The sequence below is a fragment of the Periplaneta americana genome, chromosome 4, assembly GCF_040183065.1.
Source record: "Periplaneta americana isolate PAMFEO1 chromosome 4, P.americana_PAMFEO1_priV1, whole genome shotgun sequence".
NCBI lineage: Eukaryota > Metazoa > Arthropoda > Insecta > Blattodea > Blattidae > Periplaneta > Periplaneta americana.
Genome location: NC_091120.1, coordinates 100,774,898 through 100,800,116, shown reverse-complemented (window position 1 = coordinate 100,800,116; position 25,219 = coordinate 100,774,898). Strand labels below are relative to the sequence as shown.

Here is a 25,219-nt window from a genome sequence, read left to right as displayed (position 1 = left end):
AAGTCATGTATGGAAGGATCAATGGAAGAAATCGTAGCTCCCGTCTAAAGATACTTATTTAATAATGGAAAAATTCACAATAACTCCTTCAAATAATGCACCTACCGGCAGGGTTCGAATTAAGATTTCTGATGAGAGGGTGATATAATCTTAGATAGAGAATACCATACATAAAATTATTATTATCCTCATTCGATATGGCTCAACGCTTGGTCGCACTGGGTTGCTTGTCTTCCATCTTGTTCACAATAATAATAATTATATCCATGAGCAGCTTAAAATAAAATGTGTAATTCCTAAGTTATTGATTATTGTCAGGTTGCCGATAATGATAATACATTAATATTATTTTCTTTGCTTAGTACTTTATACTTCATAAAGTATACTCATATTAAAACAGTTATATTTTGTGAGGGAGGGGGGGGGGATAGAAGTTATTCCTGGCAGGATGTTAATATGAATTTATGAGAGGGAAATAACTTTTCAGCAGGGTTACTGGTAACAATTATTTTGTATTATGTTAAGTCTTGAAATAGTTGGTGGTAAATAACTACTTTATTTTTAAAATGGAAGGACCAATAGAAGACAATAATGGCTCATTTATATGAAGGTATTGAGGAAAATATAAAGACCATTCATGATAAAACCTTCGTTTTGTTACACATTTACAGAGAATTTAATTAGCTACAACTAAATAAATTGTCTATTATATTTGCTAGTTACAAGATGCAATGATCCAAACTAACCTTAATCTTTGTTTATGTTCGTACAGAGTCTCAAAATACAAGAGCTACAACAGCAGGCACTGACACTTCATCGTGATGTTGCAAGCATGATGGCTTTGTTAGGCCATAGACCTGAGGCAGCCGAACAGTTTATGCTCGGAAATGGTGTTCCTCTCTTCCCTGCCAAAATGGGTAGTCGTGGTTACCTTGGTGACACAGCTATGTTAGGTAATGGTAGATTTATATCAAAGGAAAATGTATGACAAAGATTAAAAATCTTCATTGCCATCTCAGAATACCAGTAGTTAAGTACTTGCAGCATGAAAAAGCATGTAATTGTTTACCACCCTCTTTCATCACCTCTTTTCCTCTATACACAGGTATGAAAATATATCATAATTACAATGAGTATTAAGTTCGAGGATTTAAAGGACAATAAAATCTTTAGCATTGCTTCCTTTAGAAGAGAATTAAAACAGAAAGACCAGTATTGTAGACAGGGCTCCAGGCAAAATTTCTCACCCATTTCTAACCCACATCGAAATTTGGAGGTAACGCAATGGGTCTATACCAATAGCCTAAGTGCACATGGGGCTTGTTGTGCAGTAGTCTTATAGAGCTTGTATAAAAGAAATACATTTTATTTCATAAAGTTTATTTTATCTGTGATGTAAGATATTTGTATAGCCATAATTTCTCTTCAGAATATACAATATGTATTATAAAATTATATTAACTTACTGCATGGTTCGCCTATTATGATATCATTTGTAAAGTTGTATTTCATAAATATGTAAAAGATGGTAAGGGGTTAGAATTTAATGTCACTACTCTTCTATTTAACTATTTTACTTACATATATGAGGAAAGACAATTGTAATGAAAGAAACAGATTCCTAAATTTCAAAAGAAATCCTTGATCTATGTTAAAATTTCTAACAAAACACCAAGCATATGTATTGTTGTTTATTTTTTTGTCACTTGTGAAGGAATCTTGTAGCATGATAATTCGAACAAAACTTCCAACTTTCTATTTAAAATTTTTATTCAAAGAACTAGACCTGGATCAAATTGAATTTTGGGCAGTTATAAGGACTATATTGAGGAGATTAAGTTTGTGAAGACCTCAATTTGACAAACATTCCAAGTCCAAAATTTATCGAATTTTACATTTTACGTGGCATATGTTGTCTTTTGAATTTACCATCCTGTAAAAAAGAATATCCCAAGCCCGACTATTCTATGTTTTTGAATCATACAAATATTTATTTCAATACTCTTAATTATATTAGTATATAGTTGTTTTGCTCTCCTGAAAAATTTACTTCAATGGACTTAGATTGTTTGTCAGTTCTGATCTTTAATTTCTTTTCTAATGCACCAAAATTCTTACAATTCAGTAACTTATTTCAATGTAAAAGAACATTCTTAGACATATTCATGGACAGCATTCATAATTTGGAATATGCTGATAAATTTTAACAACTACAAGGCTAGAGCTTGTGGATATGATAATTTCGGTACTGATGTAATACAGTATAAGAGTAGAATAGCATCACCTGCACCATTCAAGAACTTGTAAAAATAGGTGAATTGTAATGACTGTATATATTGCATTACTGAAGCAACACAAACTTACTGTATGAACACAACAGGCATTCTCAATCTGGTACTCGCGAACACCATAGTGCTCCTTTAATGTCATTTGGTTCATGCAAGTAAAAAAGTGCTCGTGAGCACAAATGCTCCTGAGGTCTTTTTTCAATTCAAATTTTGTTGTATGAACTGGAACAAACAATGTTCCTATCCATCCATTATAATATGTTACAGACTTGATGGGCCCTCTCGTATTTGATGATGTACAACTTCTTTCAATTGAAGGGTTCAGACTCATAATGGGCCAAGCGCCAATTATTAAAAACGGAGAAAATTAAGTGAATACCATAGTTTAATGAAGATTGACATATCATTTAGTTTTAATGTGTATACTTTATATTACTTGCTATGTTTCCATTGAATTATGGTAATAACTTCATTTTAACCCTTGTTTTCTACGGTTTTAGTAAATGACGCTTGGCCCACTATGGTTTTGAACCCTTCAATTCATTGTGGACTGTATCAGAAAAATCAAGATCGTTCAAGAGAATAACATGGCTGCTCATACACAACTTCAGCTGATAGATCTCCAGACCTCTTTAGTGTTGAAATATTTGTTTTAAAAGGAGAAATTCATTAGTCTTTGGGAGACAGAATTAAAAAAAAGAAAAGACATCAAATACTGCGTAGTGTTTCTCTCAAATGTGTAGCTAATTCCGGAACAACCAATCTATGCGGGGGGGGGGGGGGGAACTTTCTCACGTATGAAATACCTCAAGAACAAAGCACGATCACGATTAACTAATTCACATCTGCAAGACTATTTACATGTAGCTACAAGTGACTTCTCCTTGGACATCACTGAAATTCTGAGTAACATTCAAGTTCAAGAAAATCATAACTCCTGTGAGTGTTTTGAAAATGTATTTATTTATTTACTTACTTATATATTTTACTTGTATTTATGTTCTCATATAGGCCTATTAATATAGGCCTATTAAACGTATTCTATTTCATGGTGCTAGCTCACTTAGTATTACATGTGGACGTTGCTCACAATCTTCAAAAGGTTGAGAACCCCTGTTCTAGAAGTATAGTGGTTACAATTTCGCTATGATAAGGCCAAGTCTCTCGAACAATTAGAATGCTGTCCTTGCGCCAACTTTTCGTCAAAAAATATTCAAGAAGTACCGTAGTTTACAAGATTCACAATTCATGCTGTTTTCTTAGCTGACAAAGGCAAGAATAATCTGATCATTATGACAGTCACTAAATTGTGAAACTTCTTGTTATAAATTTGTGCTCGGATTCTTGCGTGACCATATTCATCACAGTGTATTGGTATATAACTATATTTAATGCATATATATCCGTTATATTGAAAATCTATTAGAGTTCAGAATTTCTTGAATAATTAACTCACCACAATTTTTTATTACCGGTAGCTTTTTAAGCAGTACTGACACGTCCATGTTTCACTGACTGAAACATATTGCTGCCGGTTTCCAAAGTAATTAAACCTCTAAACTTAACTTTGCGTATTTTTTAAATTAGGTAATAAGTCACTAATAAGATAACAGAGAGGGTTTGGAATTGAACGTGTTACATCAGTTCCTTGTTTATGCAGATGACGTGACTATGTTAGGAGAAAATCCACAAACTATTAGGGAAAACACGGGAATTTTACTTGAAGCAAGTAAAGAGATAGGTTTGGAAGTAAATCCCCGAAAAGACAATGTATATGATTATGTCTCGTGACCAGAATATTGTCCGAAATGGAACTATAAAAATTGGAAATTTATCCTTTGAAGAGGTGGAAAAATTCAAATATCTTAGTTTAACAGTTATAAATATAACTGATACTCGGGAGAAAATTAAACGCAGAATAAATGTGGGAAATGCGTCTTATTATTCGATTGAGAAGCTTTCATCATCCAGTCTGCTCTCAAAAAAACTTAAAGTTAGAATTTATAAAACAATTATATTACCGGTTCTTTCATATGTTTGTGAAACTTGGACTCTCACTTTGAGAGAGGAACAGAAGTTAAGGGTGTTTGAGAATAAGGTGCTTAGGAAAATATTTTAGGCTAAGAGGGATGAAGTTACAGGAGAATGGAGAAAGTTACATAACGCAAAACTGTATGCATTTTATTCTTCACCTGACATAATTAGGAACATTAAATCCAGACGTTTGAGATGAGCAGGGCATGTAGCACATATGGGCGAATCCAGAAATGCTTATAGTGTGTTAGTTGGGAGGCCGGAGGGAATAAGACCTTTGGGGAGGCCGAGACGTAGATGGGAGAATAATATTAAAATGTATTTGAGGGAGGTGGGATGTGATAGTAGAGACTGGATTAATCTTGCACAGGATAGGGACCGATGGCGGGCTTATGTGGGGGCGGCAATGAACCTTAGGATTCCTTAAAAGTCATAACTAAGTAAGTAGGGTAATAAGTCACGCTAATGACATGAAGTCTTCTTTCACGATCAAGAAAAGAAATGTTAATGTTGTATTTGTTACAGGAATAGAGCCTGGGCTGAATAAGTTCACTCCCCATTCAGAAGTGGAAGTCTTAACGTGGGATTTCATCTCTCGCTCTTTGTACTCTGCAAGCAGCACAAATCCTCGCCGTCGCATTGATTCGCCATTGAAGGAAGGTTTAGAAGATGTTGTTCGTGAGGTAAAGATTTCATACGTCGACAATTTTGTCTTAGTTATTAGGCTGAAATTGAACAGAAGTGAATGTCTTTGTTTAACATCAGTTAACTGAATGAACTACTGTCAATATTATTTTTAATTAACAATACAATCCATATGACTTATCATACAATTGTAATTAATATTTTAATTCTTCTTCTTCTTTTTCTTCACTCCATGAATTAGGCATCTGCCTGTTCCGACTTCACAGTTGATCTCTTCCAACATCTCTCGCTCCCATTAGTTTGTATTCAAAGGCCAATTTAGGGTGTTTTATATCTGACATTCTGTTTATATGTTATTATAACCACTTATCATGGTAATCTTTTATTTTATCTTTTATGGCATAGATGTTTAGTTGGTTTTTTATTTCTTGATTTCTTAGTTTGTCTAGTATTGTGCATCCTTTTGTACTTCTCAGAAATCCATAAAATCCGTATGATTTATTGTACAATTAACATTTTACATCATGCTGTTTACATTACATTAATTTGGTAGTAAACATTTTTGCCAGTTCGACATCACTGTAAGTTTAATTTATATTGACATTTAGATATTGTTATATTATATTGTAGTCTGATTATGTCGAACTGACAAAAACTTTTACTATCAAATTAATGTAATGTAAATAGCATGATGTAAAATGTTAATTATAATTGTATGATAAGTCATATGGACTGTAAGCTTATTAATTAAAAAGAATATTGACATTAATAATAGACCTATCGGAAATTTCACAATGAATTGTAAGCTGAATGAACTACGGCTGAGCCATGTTTATACTTTGAATGAGTAATCAAGCAGCATTAACATATGATAGGCAGTTAACAAAGACTACAGGAAAGTAATGCAAAGTGTTGAGTAATATTTCAAACTATCAGCAACAAATAAATTGTTGGGCACAAGTTATAACTCACTTAATCGAAGTATGGTATGTACTACCAGTTACTAGTTTTTTATTTTTAAGTTTTAAAATAAAACAATCTTCTCTACAAAATGGATAAAACCAGATTTACTGTATTGTTTTTAAATTGAGTACCGATAATAACAATAAGAATATCGGTACATCTTGTGGAATAAATTTAGTACTAAATCAAGAAAACCTAACAGAAGTAAACAGGCATAGCACATGTCTCCATCTTTTGAGTGTATATGAAAATCTTAGAGATATCTTATAGTTTATAGTAGAGCAGCGTTTCTCAGAGTGTGTTCCCCGGAACCCCGGGGTTCCGTAAGCAACTCTTACAGGTTCCACACAATTCCTTATGTGAAATTATTTAGGCTACTTTTTAATCTCTAAAATATAATGTTATAAAAACATGAAAAGGAATAAGAACAGAACTATAATTGTTTATTCAGCCATTCTCTTGACAATAATCAGACAACAATGGGTACCGTTTACGGAAATTGGTCACTAATGCACGTTGTTGAAATAATAATAATAATAATAATAATAAGTGCGCTTGAAATAACTTAAGTGTCTGCAGCTAACACATTTTTCAACAATAATGCACAGGTGTAAATTGTATACGAAATTAATTGAAAGTTCTGTGAAGGATATTTCGCAGAGTTGTTTTGATGTTCCTTCAAGAAAGCACAGGAAATTTCTTTTGGAGAAGAAAGGTGAGCTATGTTTTAATTTTGTGTCTCAACGTTTATTTAATGATATTCGAAAATGACCAATGTTTTAAAGAAAAATTGTGCGAGTTTTGTCATCCCTTCTTCAGAATTATGTAAATAGAGGGCAAGACCGATTATTGCGTGCTACGTCATCGTATTTTTAATACAGAGTGATACCGATTCTAACTCTACTTTTTTAATACAGAGTGACACCGAATCATGGATCGGTCGCTTAAAACAGAATTTTTAAAACAATCAACATCCAAGTATGCCACTATAACTTCAACTATCCCTAAACAGGTATGTGGGCCTGATGAAGGCGAAATGGAAACACCAGGTTTACAAAATAACTTCTCCTCACATGAAAATGTGAAAGAGCCAATATCAAAAACAAAACATGAATCTGTAATTAAAAAACGTAAACATAATGAGAGTTACTTAGCTTTGGATTTCATGGATGCTAAAAATTGCCCTCAGTGTGTAATGTGGCAGAATTTTACCTAATAATTCGATGGCACCTTCAAAATTATGTCGCCATTTTGAAACAAACCATACTCAGTTTCATGACAAGAATATTGATTTCTTTGATAGAAAACGTCGTGAGTTACTAAATTCACAAAAGTTCTTAGCTCAGTCATCTTATAGTACAAATGAAAAAGCAACAGAGGTATCTTTCATTGTAAGCTACAGAGTGGCTCAGGCAGGCGAGTCCCACAAAATAGCCGAAAAATTAATAAAACTCTGTGCGATTGATATGTTTAAGTGCATGCTCAATGAGAAGGAGGCTAAACAATTATCTTCCGTGCTGCTTTCAAATGACACAGTGGCCCGTCGCATTCAAGATATGGAAGAATTAAACAGTCGGCTGAGATCATGTCAATTTGCACTAGAGATAGACGAGTCAAGTGATGTAGCAGATCTGGCAGTTGTACTAGTGTTTGTCCGTTAACATTATGAAGGTGCTATTGAAGACGATATTCTAATACGTACACTGCTGCCAGCTAAGGCAACAGGATCTGAAATTTTCAGACTTGTTAGTGAATACTTTGAAGAAAATCATATACCCTGGGACAATTGTGTTCATGTCTGCACGGATAGTGCAAAGACAATGGTTGGGAAAACTGTTGGTGCAGTATCGCACAAAAAGTCAGTTGCAAAAAATTGCAAAATCAGTCCTTGTATTTTGCACCGTCAAGCTTTGGCCATATAAAAAATTCCAGTGTCCCTCAAAAATGTTCTTAATGAAGCAGCAAAAATCGTTAATTTTATCAAGTCCAGAAAACTAAATTCAAGGCTCTTCAAAATAATTTGTGACGACATGGGAAGCCTTCATAAATCTCTGCTTCTCTATACAGAAGTGAGATGACTTTCTCGTGGAAAAACTTTAAGTAGACTCTTCGAACTTAAGGCTGAGGTGATGGCTTTCTTCATTGATCACCATTTCGAGTTGTACATCATTTGAGTGACAAACAATGGCTCTTGAGATTTGCCTATTTAGCAGAATTTTTGTGCTAATATATTCAATGCAGAAAATAAAATCAGGGCTATCAAGAAAAAATTGCAGCTCTGGATGAGAAGTCTAGCCGGCCGTGAATTTGAGAGCTTCTCTTTTTGAAAGATTTCCGTGAGGAGAACAAAGAAACTCTCCGAGAACTTGATGAAATCAATGAAGAATTTGTAAAGCATTTGGAGGATATGTAGAGCAGTATTTTCCAGAATAGGAAAGTGAAAACAATTCTCAAAACTTGTGAGTCAAAAATCCATTTGATATCAGAGAAAAAAACCTTTTTCTCTCGCTTCTGAAGGATATGAAGCATTACTGGAAGTGACGTCTGATTCATCCCTGCAACCTCAGTTTAAGAATCTCGCTGTGGTGGATTTTTGGCACAGCCTTAGAAGAGAGTACCCAGTTTTATCAAAGAAAGATATCACAATTCTACTTCCTATTGTAAGTACTTACCTATGTGAAACTGGGTTTTCAGTGTATACGTCTATCAAAACTAAATACCGAAACAAACTGGATGCAGAACCGGACATGAGACTTCAGCTTTCCAACATTAAACCCGGTATTAAAGAAATATGAAGGTACAAACAAAACAAAAAAAAAAAAAACACTCGTCCCTCTGATCTATTTCAAATAGGTGTTTTTTTTCTGAAAAGAAAATTAAGTACCTGAATTTTAGTGTGAATTACAAAACAGTGTTAACAATGCAAGTGGACTTAATTACATTTATACTTGTTTTATATTTACTGATCTTTGGAACAATAGCAAATATATTTCAGAAACATTAAATAATTTTAAATATGAGTATGAATAACGTGTGAGTTCAAAAAACATGTTTAATGTTAGTGGTAAAACTAAGCCAGGATTACTAATCTTTGTAATAACAGCAAATATAGTTCAACAATATTATTTATAATTTTTAAATATGTATAATATGTGACATCAATAAAAATGTGTAATGTTAGTGGTAAAAATACATTGGTAATTTAATATATATATATGTGTGTGTGTGTGTGTGTGTGTGTGTGTGTGTGTGTGTGTGTGTGTGTGTGTGTGTGTGTGTGTGTGTGTGTGTGTGTGTGTGTGTGTGTGTGTGTGTGTGTGTGTGTGTGTGTGTGTGTGTGCTTGTGTGTGTGTGTATACACAGGGTGTTTTCGAGGTGGTGTTAAAAACTTTCAGGGATGATGGCGAAGGGCACATGTATCAATTTGTGATAAGGAACCTTGGTCCGGAAATGACCGAGTCGAAAGTTACAAGCAAAAATAGTTGTGTGGAAATGAAATAATTTTATTCCTCTGTACACCTTATTTATGTCTATTTATCTGCACATCTTACACATACTGTATTCATATGACGTTGTTTACGTTGTCTACTTACAGTATTTCATTCAGTGCGGTGTCTGAGTGATGGGGACAGGAAACTACACTAAAGAAATACAGATAGCGTAATGTGTAACGGACATTTTCGGTCCTGATATGCACGTCTGTAGACAGCAGTGTATTTGTACAAGTTGCAGTGTCCAGTCGATCAGTCCTAGTGAAATGGAGGAGTACACGAGAGCGGAATAAGCAGACCTGATTTTCGAATACGGATGAGCCAATGGGAACAGTAGACAAGCTCACAGATTGTATTGGGACCAGTACCCATGTAGGAGACATCCGGCCCATACCATCTTTCCACGACTGTTCCAAAGATTAAGGGAAGGAGTGCACGTGGTGCCAAATTACAATTCCATTTCCACATAACTATTTTTGCTTATAACTTTCGACTCAGTCATTTCCGGACCCTGGTTCCGTATCTCAAATTGATACATGTACCCTTCCCCATCATCCCTGAAAGTTTGTAACAACACCTCGGAAACACTATATATATATATATATATATATATATATATATATATATATATATATATATCACTAATATTATGCTGGGTTCCACAGTTCTATTTTAGCTTTAAAAGGGTTCCGTAGAAAGAAAAGTTTGAGAAACGCTGTAGTAGAGGATTTGATACATCACTCACGAGCATGGACAGCAACTGCATTTAGTTCTAAAATAGCTACAATAGCAATACCATCATCATCATCATCATCATCATCATCATCATCCAAACAAGTACGAGTATAAAGCCCAAGCCCCGTTATGGTGTCAGTGAGTCATTTTCGGTCCACCTTCTTTTTGGACGGCCTAAAGATCTCTTCCCTTGGGGACAGTATTGAAGCATGGCTTTTGGAAGTCTATTCCGATTCATTGATTGGACATGGTTTTTCCACTGCACCTGGAACTTGTTTATAATCCATTTTTAATACCAATCAAACTAATTATTGTTTATTTAGATTGTGATAATGACTACAGCAGCACCGCTAGAGATGTTATAATTAAGAATTGAAACATAACTCAGAGTTAAATGAAATTTATTTTATAATATTTTACCCAGTTCACTTAGTTTAAGACGAAAACCGTAGGCTACATGAACAGTACGTAATTGTTGGAAAATGCTTTTGAGAAACTGAGTAACTTTATAAGTTCATGGGTGTTTTATACATGTCTACATCCATTCACACACATTGTTATAGTTACACCTTATTCCAAAAGTATTTATGAAGATCATGTTACAAACTCGTGTGAAAATTGGGAACAAATTGTTGTTGTTTGTTGTTTTCTAATGCCAGGCGTTTGACAATAAAGTCATTTGACCTCTTGCACTCCAATATTTTTCAAAGATATTATCATGGTCAGCCACTGAAGCACAGATTTTGAGGTGTTCCGAATCCATTTCTTGGTTTGAGTTGCACAATGGGCAGTTAGGGGACTGATATATTCCAATTCTATCCAGGTGTTTGGCCATTCCATTTTTTCCCTTGAGATTGTGCTATCAAATTTTGTTTGTTGAAGTCTAAGTATGTAGATTTAATAAATCTTTTCACAGAGTAATATGTAGATTTAGTAACAGGTCTGTAAGTAACAGTGCTGCCCTTCTTTGCTAGTGCATCTGCATTCTCGTTTCCCAGGATTCCACAATGGGATGGTATCCATTGGAATACAATTCTTTTATTGAGTGATATTAATTTGAGAGAGCATTTTAGTTATTTGGGAACAAATTGTAAACATTAAATTTCACATTTTAGAACATATTTGTTTCTGCAGAATTACTGTACCGGTATAGCACTAGATTTTAACCTGAGCTAAAATATGATGAATGCTATGTACCGGTATTAAAATGTGTTAAATCAGGAAGTGAACACAGTTTATTCTCACTACCTCAGATTTATCTACCCAGAAGCTCTAGTATTTTAAACATATTGGCATTGAATGTGTGTAAATATAATGAAAAATAATATATAACAAATTTCTGGTTTGGATGTCTACATACTCTTTAACAATAGCGGCAATCAAAATTCTACTCCTATCAAAATCAATGGTAAAGACATAATGGAAGTTAAAAATACAAAATTTCGAGGCATCTGGATTCATTCTGCTTTAACCTGGAACTATCATGTTGAGAAAACTATAGAAAAATTGAACCGCTATATATGTGCTTTCAGAATTTTAAACAAAACAACCTCTAATGAAGTTCTCAGATCTATGTATTTTGGCTATATACATTCCCAGATTCAGTATGGCATACAATTATGAGACGCAACAAGCAAAATTACGGAAATTTTTAAGCTAAAAGAATTGTAAAAATTATGAAACAAGTACCGGTACCTATAAGGTCGCAAAGTAGAGCAATTTTTAGAGAACTCAAAATTTTGCTCGTGTCTTGTATGGTATACATTTTAGAAACAGTGTTTTTCATTCATAAAAACAAAGCAAAATTCAAATTGAATTCAGACTGCCACATGTATCAAACAAGAACATCAAGTCATATCAATTTGTCCACTCATAGAATTGCCACAAGTCTTAAAAGTATTTTACATAGAGGCATAAACATGTATAATAAAATTCCAAGCTCCATAATAAGTAGTAAACAAAAGAAATTTAGAAGCATAGTCAACAGATTGCTGCTGCATCATATACCATATACTGTAGAGGAATTTATGTCTTTAGACCTTGCATGAAAGTACTAATATGTAATTGTGAAGGCACATAGGTCGTTATTGCTATTAAGAACATTCCTATTGTTGTTGTTGTTGTTATTATTATTATTATTATTATTATTATTATTATTATTATTATTATTATTATTATTATTATTATTATTATAGCCTATTATTTTTATATTATCTTAGTTGCAATTCTTTTTAAATTGTGTCAGCAGATGTCCTGCAACAACAATGTTACAAATTCATAAATATGCCTATAGTATAATCAGAAACTAGATTAAGACCTAGAAATAAGATTGACGAAGCCATGGTTTGTAAAAATCTTTATGGTGAATAAATTACTATTACTAATTTATTATCTTTCCAGTGGTAAGGTGTTTAAATCAAGTGCAGTTAATTGATGATGATGACTATTAGGAAATTTTACATCACGAATATTCTAAACATAAAAATTTAATTATTTTTCATCAAAATGTTAGGGATAAATAAAACTGATGTTTTGATCACTGCTTTAGATTGTGTTTAACAGAACAACATATTGTGAGAGAAGAGAAAATATTACAGATGCCTTTACATAAATAAGTTTTGAGCTCTAATTTCTGCAGAAATGTGTTTGGAAGTGCTTGCAAGTTTGTTAGGAATGATCTGTTGTTTAGTAAAACTGATATGTATGATTTCTATACTGAACTGGATACCATATTGAAATCTGTGGAATTCAACTTGGTGGTCAATTATCAAATATTATTATCGTGTGCATTTGTAGAGTGCCAGTAATAGATTTTAAAAATTTTATATTCAACTTAGATTTTGGCCTGCTAATGAAGATACTTTACAAACTACATATGGAATTTGTGATTTGTGGTGACATAAACATAGATTAACTCTCAGAAGTATCAGTAAAAGTAAATTAAATCTACTTCTTGAAACTTATAACCTAAATCATAAGCAAGTTTCCCAACCACAATACAAGCAGCAAAACCAATCATAATACTATATTTTTATAGACAAAAATAGATTAATTAATTCCTGTTCGAGATAACCTTCAATAAAATTAATGGCCTAATGGCCTGCCTATAATGTCGCTAAAAATTTTCAAGAAATAAATTTAAAAAATCTTATAAATGCCGAATCTAATATCATTTAAATTCCTGTCAAATGCTGAATCTAATATCAAATCAAATAAATAATTGAGTTTACTGGTTTAATTGTTGAAATCAACGGAAAATAAAGATGTTCTTAAGTGAAAATGAGATATTTGAGATTTTAGTGATACACTACGTCTTTATCATTGTCAGGTCATAAATGGAAACATTTTGAACATTTAATTAATTGATCATTTGCTGTATTGTCTCAGAGAAATTTATTTACTCATCTTAGAGAAATTACAAACAATTTTATTCTCGAGTATAAGTGCCAAGTATTGAAGTTATACAATTAAATTTGTGACAAAATTGTGTTACAAGATGTGTATAGTTTGTAAATTCAACAAGTTCTACAAACGTCAAATTAAAACAAAAGAAAGGGATCTTCGGTTGACGTACACTTATGAAGGTTCTCTTTCAGATGTTATACAGAAAAACATAGGGTGCCATTTAGAAATGCTTGTGGTGACGTCACAACTAGCACAGCAGTGATATTAAAAATGGTTTGCTTCTGTGAAAAAGTGTCTAAAATATTGGCGTATTCGAGCATTTTTCGAAAAAAAATTATCCGTTTAAATGTAAAAGACAATATGCGGAACTTATGAAACAGAGTGTAAGTAGTGGAAATCTATTTGAATCATTTAATATATGAACATATACAAAAGAAACATGCTGGTAATTTTATTTTCCAGGTAATGGATATGATTAATATGTATTCTAAGCAACGTGGACGAGTGATTGAATATCGAGAAATCCTTTATGGTTATCACAGACTGAATCCCCAGTACGGAGCAGATTACATTTTGGATCTGTTATTGGTGTATAAGAAATATCGTGGTCGCAAGATGACTGTCCCTGTCCGCAGACATGTCTATCTTCAACAGCAATTCACAGGTAAAATAGAGGATATTATATTACACAGCATTTAAGCTACATACTGATCGTATATTTTATATTGAACCATATTGTTTTCCACTAAATTAGTTTTCATAATAAGCACAAGTTTATATTTATAATATTCATGTACTATAATAAGTTCTATGCTGTTATTCTAGTAGCATTTACATGTAGCTACAAACTGAGTGAATCTGCGCCGATTCCTTGTAGGTAAATGGGGATTTATCTCGTTTCAATAAAGATTTGTTTTGTGTGGGTTGTAAGCTGTTGCTTTGTAGCCCTGATGTTTGGCAAAATGCCTTTTTTACTGGGTGGACGTAATTCATTATTTGCACAGATATAAATATGATTTGGAGTAAATCAAAGTGATAGGGCCAATTTTTATTTTGCCTATTTTGCCTTTTTAAGGTGTTTCTTACTAATAAATGCCGTTTTTGTCATTTTAAAGCAATATTTCTTGTTTTTTTTTTTCTAATTAATTGTAATGTAATGTGTATGAAATTTAAATATTTTAAATAATGTCTAACTTTACTAACAACAGTAAATAAAAGTAATTTATTTCGGTGCTTAATCTGCCAATAATCGTGCTTTAATACTATTGGTGTAATATGAATAATGATGGAAAATCAATCCACAGTTACAAATATAATATTGTCATGTCTTCATGATACCAATAATCAGCTTTATAATTTTAAATATTAAGCTCGTTCTCATAGAAGTTGTCGTGTAGCATTTCTAATTGTTCGCTTTCATATTTTCAAATCTTATTGTTATAATTTTATGCTACACGTATTTATTATTGTAGGAGAAAGAAATTTGAGTGAGGAGCAGTCAGTTATTGTCGGGTGACAGAAGGTATAAGATTGGTTAGCTAGAATGCTTAAATTCAGTAAAGCATTGCAAAGTAAACTTCATGCTTACGTTAGTGAATTTGGTGCCCATGTGTTTTCAACCGATGGAACAGTTTTGTTATGTAAGCTTTGTGAAAAGATAGTTAACTGGTAATAACGAAAAAAAGTATTTTATAAGTCAACATGTGTCACCTACGGAGTAAATATGAAAGTTATGTTGATATGATTTAAATTTATTGCTAAAATATATTATGCCTTTTTAAAATGTATAATGGCTTCTTCAAAGATTATTGTGCCTTTTTTGCCTGCCTATTTTAACTATTATAAATGCCTAAACATCCGGGCTCTAGTCATGATAATTGTGGTGGGGATGGTAATAATTAGACTTCAGATTTTTAAGTCGCTAAAATATGATTTTGGGTGTCTAAAATTGGTTTTCAAGTTTAGGGAATAGGCTCCAAAAGTCGAAAAATAAGGCTCTGTCATAAAGCCACTTAAAAAAAAATTAAGTTAAAAATTTGCTGACATATAAGTTATAAAATTGTGAAATTTATTTAAATGCTTATAATATTATCAAAATAAACTACAATGGGGCAGTAAGACTGAACTTTTCAAGAATTAAATGGCTATGTAGTGTTCCATGCTAGTACCTGTAGTTTCGTCAACTGAGAGTCAGATATGTGAATTTCCAATGTCCGAAAGAATTCTCTACAGAGCCCATTCAGACATACTATAAATATAATTTTTCTCTATGGTAAATTCTGATGTAATATTTCTATGGCAGTATTTTTTCCAAGAAGCCTTTAAAATGAGAATTCTCCAGTGCATTAAACTGGATATTTGCTGTGGCAGTAGCTTGGCATAGTGCAGCATAAAATTTATTCTTGTTTGAAGAATTATTTAATGCCTAGGTTAGCAGAGACAGTTTCAATTTTCTTTTTTGCTCCACGTTTCCCTGGTATATAGCTACTTGCATAAGTCTTTTTTTTTTTTACTGAATGACTACACATAGAAAACGAAATGATGAACAGCTTAACTAAATAGTTTCTTATTTTAAATAATTCGTCCTAGTTTTAAAAGTACCGGTAATGTATTTATTAATTAAATAATTCGTCCTAGTTTTAAAAGTACCGGTAATGTATTTATTAAACATTCGGATTTGTAGTAAGGTTTTTATACGCAAATTTTAAATTAAAGTCTCAAGAAATACTGTTGCTTCATTAGACAGTATGCTGCCCCATGTGAAACTGGTTTAAAACTTAAAAGAGAAAATTATGTAATTTATCTCAGCATAGAGCAAAAATATAAATACACCAACGGGTATTAAACTTTCTTCTGGATCGTGAACAGTCTTCTACCCATCTAAATTAAAACAAAACAATTTATTTCAGTTCACTAACCTGTTACTGCCCTAATTTATCTGTCACAGCACCCCGAATGCTATAAAGTTATAAAGCAACACCTGACCAGACCACCAAATATGAAATGTACAGTCCTAGTTAAAAATTAATACAAACTGAAAAATAAATTTTGAAATTTACAATATAATTGTTCGAAAAAAGTGGGTGTTTTGACCTTTCAGAGACAAAACATGCTAAATAGGCAAAGTTATATTCAATCGTCAAAATAGGCATTTTTATGTTCTATGAAAGATGAAAGAGGGGGGACAGAGTTGCTCGCGTTTGTGACATTTTCTCAAGTCACATGTGTCTTCTGGGTAGTGCAAAATGAGCAACAATTCTGGCCACGCTTTCCAAAAAACGATGTCTAAAAATACTCTTCTGAGAGCAAAACAAACTAAAACATATAAAATTCTCCAGTGGAATGCTAGAGGGTTGTCAACACCGAAATTCACAAAAGTAAAGAACATCATGAAAGAAAATGATATAGACATTTTAACTGTGAACGAAGCAAATGTAACTACTGAAAACAAGAAGTACTACAATATACCAGACTACACTACTCACGCATTAGATAAGAGCAGGCAAGTGGAATTCTTTCAGCAGTAAGAAAGAACCTGACATTAAAGTTTAAGGTTGTTAAGGAAATGAATGATAGAGATACATCAGAAATTATAGAACTAAAGTTGTGGAAAAATAACAAGAAATTGATCATATGGGATTTATAGTCCTCCAACAAATAAAAATTTAAATTTGGATAATATAACCATAACAACAGAACAATTCTAATTGGAGATTTTAACGCTGCGTCATCAACATGGAGTTATAACTACACGAATGATGCGGGAAAAGAAATAGAAGACTTTTTAAAAACCAACAATATTGATCTGATTTTCAATCCCAAAGACACCCCAACTTTTTTACATTATACTAGAGCAACAACTAATCCAGATTTATCCATGGTAGCCTCACAAATATCACAACAAACTAGGAGAGAAGTAATGAAGACCCAGACTGCTGCCACAGAGCAATAGTATTATCAATAAATATAGGAAAACAGCACAACGGACAGCCAAAAAAGACCTCTTGGAACTTAAAAGGGCAAATTGGAATAAATTTAGAAGATACATGATATTAATCCAGAAGATAACCCAAAAGGATGGTCAAGGAATTTTGTAGCATTTTACAGAAAGCAGCAAAACAACATATTACCAGAGGAAAGCAAATTAGGTATAAATCTTTTTGGAATTCAAAATTAGAGTCTCTTTAAAAAAATCAAGAGATTTAGCATGCTAAAAAAGCAGAAAGTACACATAAGCAAGAAGATATAATCCAGTCGAGAGAAACAGCAACAGAACTATGATTAAACATTACTAAAGTCAAGAAGAATTCATTTAATTTATTCCTACAAAATTTGAACTACAGAACAGATTCAATGAAAGTTTATGAGTTCATGTACAAATGTAATAATAAATTTCCACCTAAAATCCAGCAACCTTTGGTTGTAAATGGCAAAGAAATAACAGATAATAAGAAGGTAGCTGAAAAATGTAACACCTTTTATGCCAATCAATATTCACTCAGTAAGGAAAATGAAAGAAAGAATAAAATATTCGAACAAAAGATAAAAACAAGAAAATTCAAGAGACGACGAAATATACTGTATATATATATATATATATATATATACAGTATATTTCGTCGTCTCTTGAATATACTGTATATACATATATATATACAGTATATTTCGTCGTCGTATATGTATATGTTTTATTTTACTCTCGAAGAACTAAAACAGGGAATAAGAGAAAAAAAGAAAAGCAGCCTGGCCCAGATAGCGTTTTTCCTGAATTCCTGAAGCATCTTGGAGACAATGCCCTAAGGAAACTGCTATCAATATACAACAAAATATGGCACTATCCTCAAACTCTTCCATCTAATTGGACAAAAGCTACAATAGTTCCTATTATAAAACCAAAGAAAAATAGAGAAGAAACATCCTCATACAGACCAATAGTCTTAATGTCAATGTTAGCTAAAATCCAGGAAAAAATTATTATAGCCAGGTTGAACTGGTAGTTAGAAAAGCAAAATTTAATAGCACAAGAACAAGTTGGTTTTAGACCAAATTGATCCACATCACATCAGATAGCATATATAACTCAGGAAATCAAAAAGGCATTTAACAAAAATTTGAGTGTTCTAAACGCCTTTGTAGATCTGAAAGGTGCATATGATACAATTTGAAAAGCCAAATTGATTTACAAATTAAAAGAAATTAATATCAAAGGCAATATGCTAGAATAGTTCAAAAAATTCTTTAACCAACAGTGAATTTCAACAAAATACAATAACTGCTTCTCGTCTTACAAACAAACAAAAACTGATCTACCACAAGGAGCAGTTTCAAGTAAGTTACTACACTATTTAATTTATATATAAATGATTTACCAAAGGAATTGAAATCAATTGAAAATATCAATACATGTATGTTTGCAGATGATATAACTATATGGACTAAATCAAGAAATAATAAAGAACAGAAAGTTAATTTAGAAAATAAAATGAACCAAGCCTTGACAAAACTTCAAAGATGGGCAGAAGACAATAACATGCAAATAAATGCCAGTAAAACAAACTATCAGTTCTTCTCCATGAAACATAAAAACGAAATAGGTATATGTACAAAATAAACATTTAGACAAATCTGAAAAAAACACGATATCTAGGAGTACAATTAGATAATAAACTAAACTGGAGCCATCATATAGAAAAAGTAATAAAAAAAGTAATAAACAAAGTGAATAAAAAATCAACATTGAACAAACGTTTCCGTGGAGTAACGTAGGAAAGTTTTCAAGACACACTAAACAAAACATACAGAACTTATATAAAACTAATAATAAAATATGGCAGTGAAGTAATTGTTACAGCCAACAAAACAAGACTAAGCAAATTAGAACAAACACAAAATAATATTGTGACAGCGACGTGAGAATCGAACTCACGACCAGCGTCCCGCAAGAAAGCAGATCGCACAGGCTCCACGGAACATTGAGTGACGTCGCGCGGTGGAGAGAAGAGAGAGGGTGTATTACGTCAACGCAACGAGTCTGCGCGCAGCTGCTACTTAACGCAGTGAATGTGGAACGACCTTCTCGACTATTCCAGGAGTCTGTCGATGTAGAGATATCGAGATAATTCTCTACACAACTGTAGAAGGTTCTCGCAACTATGATTTTGCTATAAAAGAGCAGGCGCCAGCGAACTAGAGAGAGTTTTCAGTTATTCCGTCAGTGAGTAAGCCAGAGCAAGCAAGCCAGAGTTCGACTCGAGTGTGCGTCCGCATCTGCGTCAGCATCCGAAGGCCTGAGTTCGAGTGCAGTGGACCGCAGTTGGAGGGACCTGAGTTCGAGTGCAGTGGACCGCAGTTGGAGGGACCCGAGTTCGAGTACAGTGAACTGTCTCTGAAAGTCTGTGGTTCGAGATACCGTGAACTCGAGTGACTGAGATAGAAGAACTGTGAACTGAGAACTGGTAGTTCTGATTTGTAAATAGTGCTTTGTAAATATTAGTTAAGATTAACAGTTCATTGTTGTGCGTAATAGTCCAAGTAAATTGTCATTGTCGTCGGTGGAGTGCTATAACGAATACTGTGTTGAGTGAAGATCCAATTGTTGACGAGAGCGTTAAGGTGAATTGTAGAAAGGAATTATTGTTGTGACGAATAAATTACATTGTTGTTACTAATAAAATTCACAATATATTAAGATTCATAACAGAAGCAGTTAAGACCATGCCTACCACAGCACTACAGTTATACACACAAAACAAGTCCATAGTAGAGGAAATTAGGGAAGAAGCAGCAAAAACTTTTCTCAAAATCAAATCTTTACCAGACATAACGTGGGTAAGACAAATACTATCAGCACAAAATTTAAAAACACAAACAGATGTAATAAGATGTAACACAGAATACCTAAAAAAATTATCAATAACAACAAAAGTAGAAAATACTGTACCACTACAAAATCCTCTAGACTACCACTCCAATAACAACAATCTTGATTTAGAAAAAAAATTAAGAAATATGAACACACACACAAGAAGAGTTAAAACAGTTAGCACTAAATACTATTCAAGAGAGATATCCAAAATTAGAATGGCTATATACTGTATATACACTAATAGTTCACTACTGAATAGTGAAGCCAATGCTGGAGCTGGAGTATATTCATCCCTCTTTTCACATTATATAGCTGTAGGTGAAAACAAATTTAATTTTTATGCAGAAATAGAAGCAATACTATTTGCTCTAGAACAATTGAATATAGACCCATTACGTTTAATAATGCTGTCTTATTTGTAGATTCAAATGCAGCAATCAAGCGATGGCATCAAATAAAAGAACTGCTACAAGGAAAATCAGTAAAATAAGGAAATTAATAACAATTCTTGAAAATACATAGCCTAGAATACGTTTTCAGTGGATACCATCACACGTTGGCATAAATGGTAACGACATTGCTGGTGAACTAGCAAAAAAGGACACAAAATTATATAGACAAAATAAAACTATGAGTACTCAAGACATTAGGCATCAAGATTAAAACTAAATCAGAAGCAGAAATACTCCATAAATATAATTAGGAATCACAAGGGAAAAAGGGCAGAAATAAATAAACTTTGGAAGACATACAGCCTAAAACTCAGGAAGGAAGCCGTAGCTATTTTCAGATTGAATATAGGAATGACTGCCTTGCATCACATCTTTGCAAAATTGGAATTTACAACACAGAAGAATGTCCACTGTGCAACATACCAGGATCGTCAATGAACAAAGAACATCTGCTTCACAGTGGTGTAGCCAGACTAATTATTTTGGGTGGGCCAGATATGCCGGGTTTAGAAAGTACCTGACCCATCTCCTGAGAATGTAACTGCCGTAAACTCTCTTGAAACTCATTCTCGGAAGTCTTATTTAATAACACGCAAAATTATGATAAACGATCATGCAAGGCATATCTATACAAATGCTTCATAAGGTGAACTGGAGCTGTCGAGATTTCCTAGCAACGAATATGTCGATCGCTTATGGTGATGATAGATCCTTTAACAAATCCCATCTTTTTTCCCTCTCAATGGATAGAATTGCTAGATTACGAAGCCTTGTGCGTGACATGATTGTCGAATTTTTCTTCGTTTCAGAGCTTTGAAAAGTTTTATATCATTGCCTTAATGGAGGACGAACATTTACTAATATCCATTTTTGAAGACTGAGGTGCTTCCAATAATGAATTTGCAAGAGCAAGAATATCTTCTAAACATGCCAAATAAAATAAGGTGTCAAATTTTTCTAGCTGATGTAACAATTCAGTAGCCTCCATAGCTTCCTTATTTTTATCGCTGCCAGACAATTTTTAGGCCCAACCCAACACAGTTAAATTGGCTCTTGAAGAAATGAACGCATTTTTTACTTCTTACCTTAATGCTATCGACTGTAACTATTGCTCTGGATCCATGGTTTAGTTTTAATGTTGAGTATTTTCCATAAAAAACGCAAAAATTCGCATACTTTTTGCGTGGGCCTGGGCCCACCTGGCCCACCTGCTGGCTATGCCACTGCTGCTTCAGTGCACTAAACTGAAAAAAGAAGCGCAGCAGAACAGAAATCTGAGTGCTCTTTATTGGGAGGCAAGAAGCAAAATGGGTTAAATGATCCCAAAAGCGACCATTGGAAAACAACAACAACATGTTCTATGAAATTACGAGTTTCAGCATATTTTACTATGGAACGCATATTTGCAAGTATTTATGGACTTATTATGTCAGGATTAAAATAGAGTTTTACCCTAAAATCCGAAGTCTAGTAATAATAGTTGTAATGATTGGTGATAGCGACGGTATTGGTGTTGGGTATTGGTGGTGGTGATCTTGTTAGTGGTCGTAATAGTTGTCGAGATGGTGATGATTGTGACAGTAATAGTGGTACTGGTAATGATAGTGATAATGGTAAAGGTAGACATAGTGACAGTGTTGGTGGTACAATGTAATGATGTTGGTGTTAATATAATAATATGAAATATAGTATATCTACTACCTGACGAAATTAATTTTATATCTAATCAATTACCTTTCAGTAAATAGTTTGATTTCATATGAACGTCGTTCATTTATGATTTAACTTTGGAGGTCCAGCGCCCATATATAACTTATGTATACAATTAATGTTTACTTAATCGTGTTTTCAAATAAAAACTTTGTACTGTATGTACTGTTCATCTTGACTGCACACAGACATTGAAGAAATAAATATCCTATGCTATTTTATCTGTCTTACTACAACCATTTAGCAGAACCTTTCAACTTTCGCTATTTTATCTATCTCACTACAAGTGTTTAGTAAAATCTTTCCACTTAAGTTTTCAGCTTTCACCTCCCAAAATATTTTAATTAAACATTCAAACCAAATCTTTATGAGACAAACTTGTGTTATATTTCTCTATTTGGCTAATTGTCTGCTTACCAAGTCATTTAAATACGCAAATCTTCACTTTAGGTATTGTAAAAGTGAATATATGTCATTAATTTTCGTACAAATCTCCATTAATAGAGTTTTATTTAACAAGAAAATTAAAGATACAACATTACCCTTAACTTGTATTTATGCTGTAATATATTATGTAAAAATAACATTTTTCTCTATTACTCGAGATTAAAAACTATTTTTATTTGGTCATAAACTTTGTACCAATACATTAAAAAGTATTTGGGATCAATATTGATTCTCATTGCATATTCCAGGTCTTGAAATTCAAGAAACAATCGATGGGGAAGAAGTTGTTATAAAATCACGAGAAGAAGATGAAGAGGATTCAGTTTTGGAAGATCAACTAGAATCACACCAAGTACAATCACCTTTCAGGGATGCTTTTGAAAATGGACTTCTGAAAATTGGAGAAGTATTCCCAGGAATGTTAAGCCCTTCGGAACCCAAAGATTCTGCAAGTAAGATAAGAAACAAGATAATCAACTTCATCCTTCCTCTTTCTGGAAGGTTTGAAATATTTCAACGTTTCTTGTCTGTGTATGAAGACGTGTGTCTCCAAGATGATCAGAAAACAACATTGACTGTGGTGCTTTATCCAAGTTTCACAGATCCACCAAGTTTCAATAATTCCTTAAGTTTATTGCAGAGATTCCAACTCAAATATCCTCTATCAAGAATCGATGTAATCTCTGCATCAGGCTCGTTTGCCCGAGCTGAGGCCTTAGAATTGGGTGCAAGTAGATTTGATGATAAAGTAGATAATCTCCTATTTTTCGTTGATGTTGACATGGTGTTTAATACCAAAACACTTGAAAGGATACGTTTAAACACAATAAAAGGAAAGCAAGCTTATTTTCCAATAGTTTTTAGTGAATTTGATCCGAGCTTTTCAATCCATAGAACAGGTGCTTTAAGGAACCATTTTGTAGTGAGTCGTGACACTGGCTATTGGCGACAATTTGGTTTTGGCATTGTTAGTGTTTACAGAAGTGACATGAAATTAATAGGTGGATATGACACAGGAATTCGTGGCTGGGGGAAGGAGGATGTGGATTTGTTTGATAAGTTTGTGACAGTGGCAGCCAATTTTACAGTGTTCCGTTCAGCAGACCCTCAATTGGTGCACGTATTTCACATTGTTGATTGCGACCCCAAACTGGATGATGTACAACTGTCGATGTGTAAAGGTTCACGTGCAGATACATATGGGAGTGTTACACAACTTGCGCAATACATATACAATCGTAAGGATCAAATTTTCCAGTTTGCAAAATATAGAAAGCATCAGGAACCACCATCCTGATAATGGAAGTGTGTTTTGTATAGGTTCAGTACAAATGATGCTGTTATAATACCACATGTAATGCGATTGTTTTCATGTTCATGTGTTATTTTCCAGCAAGAAATTCATCAGCTGATGAATATGGAATACTCTGAGGTAAAATAGCCTCTTTCTTGCTCTCAAACAGCTGTGAAGATGCCATTGAAATGGAAGTGATATTAACTTTATGTAGACAAGCTAAGTTCTGAGATTGTCAGGGCTTGCCATTACACTAGTCGAATTACGATCCTGAACACTGCAGTACTGACCTAAGCATTTCATTAGGCAGTGGAAATTTTAGTTTTCAGTACTGGGGCTATCCTATAGTGAGGCACGGTAGTATATACATCAGTGAACAAAAGATGAGCGTTTTCGTAAAAGGTGGGTATTTTTTCTGGAGCAAAAATACAGAATTGGGCAGATAAAACCGGCCAGTCTCATCTCATTTGATTTGAAACAAACTTTTTTCAAAGAAATAGAATAAAATGAATAAATGAATGTGTCCTGTACTAATCTTCATAATAGATGTTGAAAGTGCCCTCCACCAACATCTAGACACTTCTGTGCACGTCTTAACAGGTTCATATAGACACATGCCAATTCCTCACGGGTAATAGTGTGGATGCTATTCCTGATGTTATCCTTCAGTTCATCGACAGTATGGGGATTTTGCTCGTACACTTTCCCCTTGAAGTAGCCCCATAAATAAATGTCGCATATCGCAAATCTGGGGACTGTGGTGGTCGCAAGTCTTTACTCACAGTCCTCTCTTCAGTGAACAACTGATGAATACGTGTAAGTGACCTCTCGGATGTGTAAAATGTTGCTCCATCTTGTTGAAAAAAGCAGTAATTACGCTCTTCTTCTAT

General features: G+C 33.4%; 1 protein-coding gene across 1 annotated transcript in view; it reads left to right on the top strand.

The window, feature by feature from the left end:
- Positions 1-24,809, top strand: part of Chsy (Chondroitin sulfate synthase) — a 348,900-nt gene extending 324,091 nt beyond the window's left edge. Inside the window, exons 4-7 of the mRNA XM_069823806.1 lie at positions 773-953; positions 4,848-5,005; positions 14,024-14,225; positions 23,284-24,809. Coding sequence (XP_069679907.1) covers positions 773-953; positions 4,848-5,005; positions 14,024-14,225; positions 23,284-24,332 — 1,590 coding nt within the window. The 3' untranslated portion in view covers positions 24,333-24,809. The remainder of the gene's footprint in view (positions 1-772; positions 954-4,847; positions 5,006-14,023; positions 14,226-23,283) is intronic.
- The last annotated feature ends 410 nt before the right edge of the window (positions 24,810-25,219 follow it).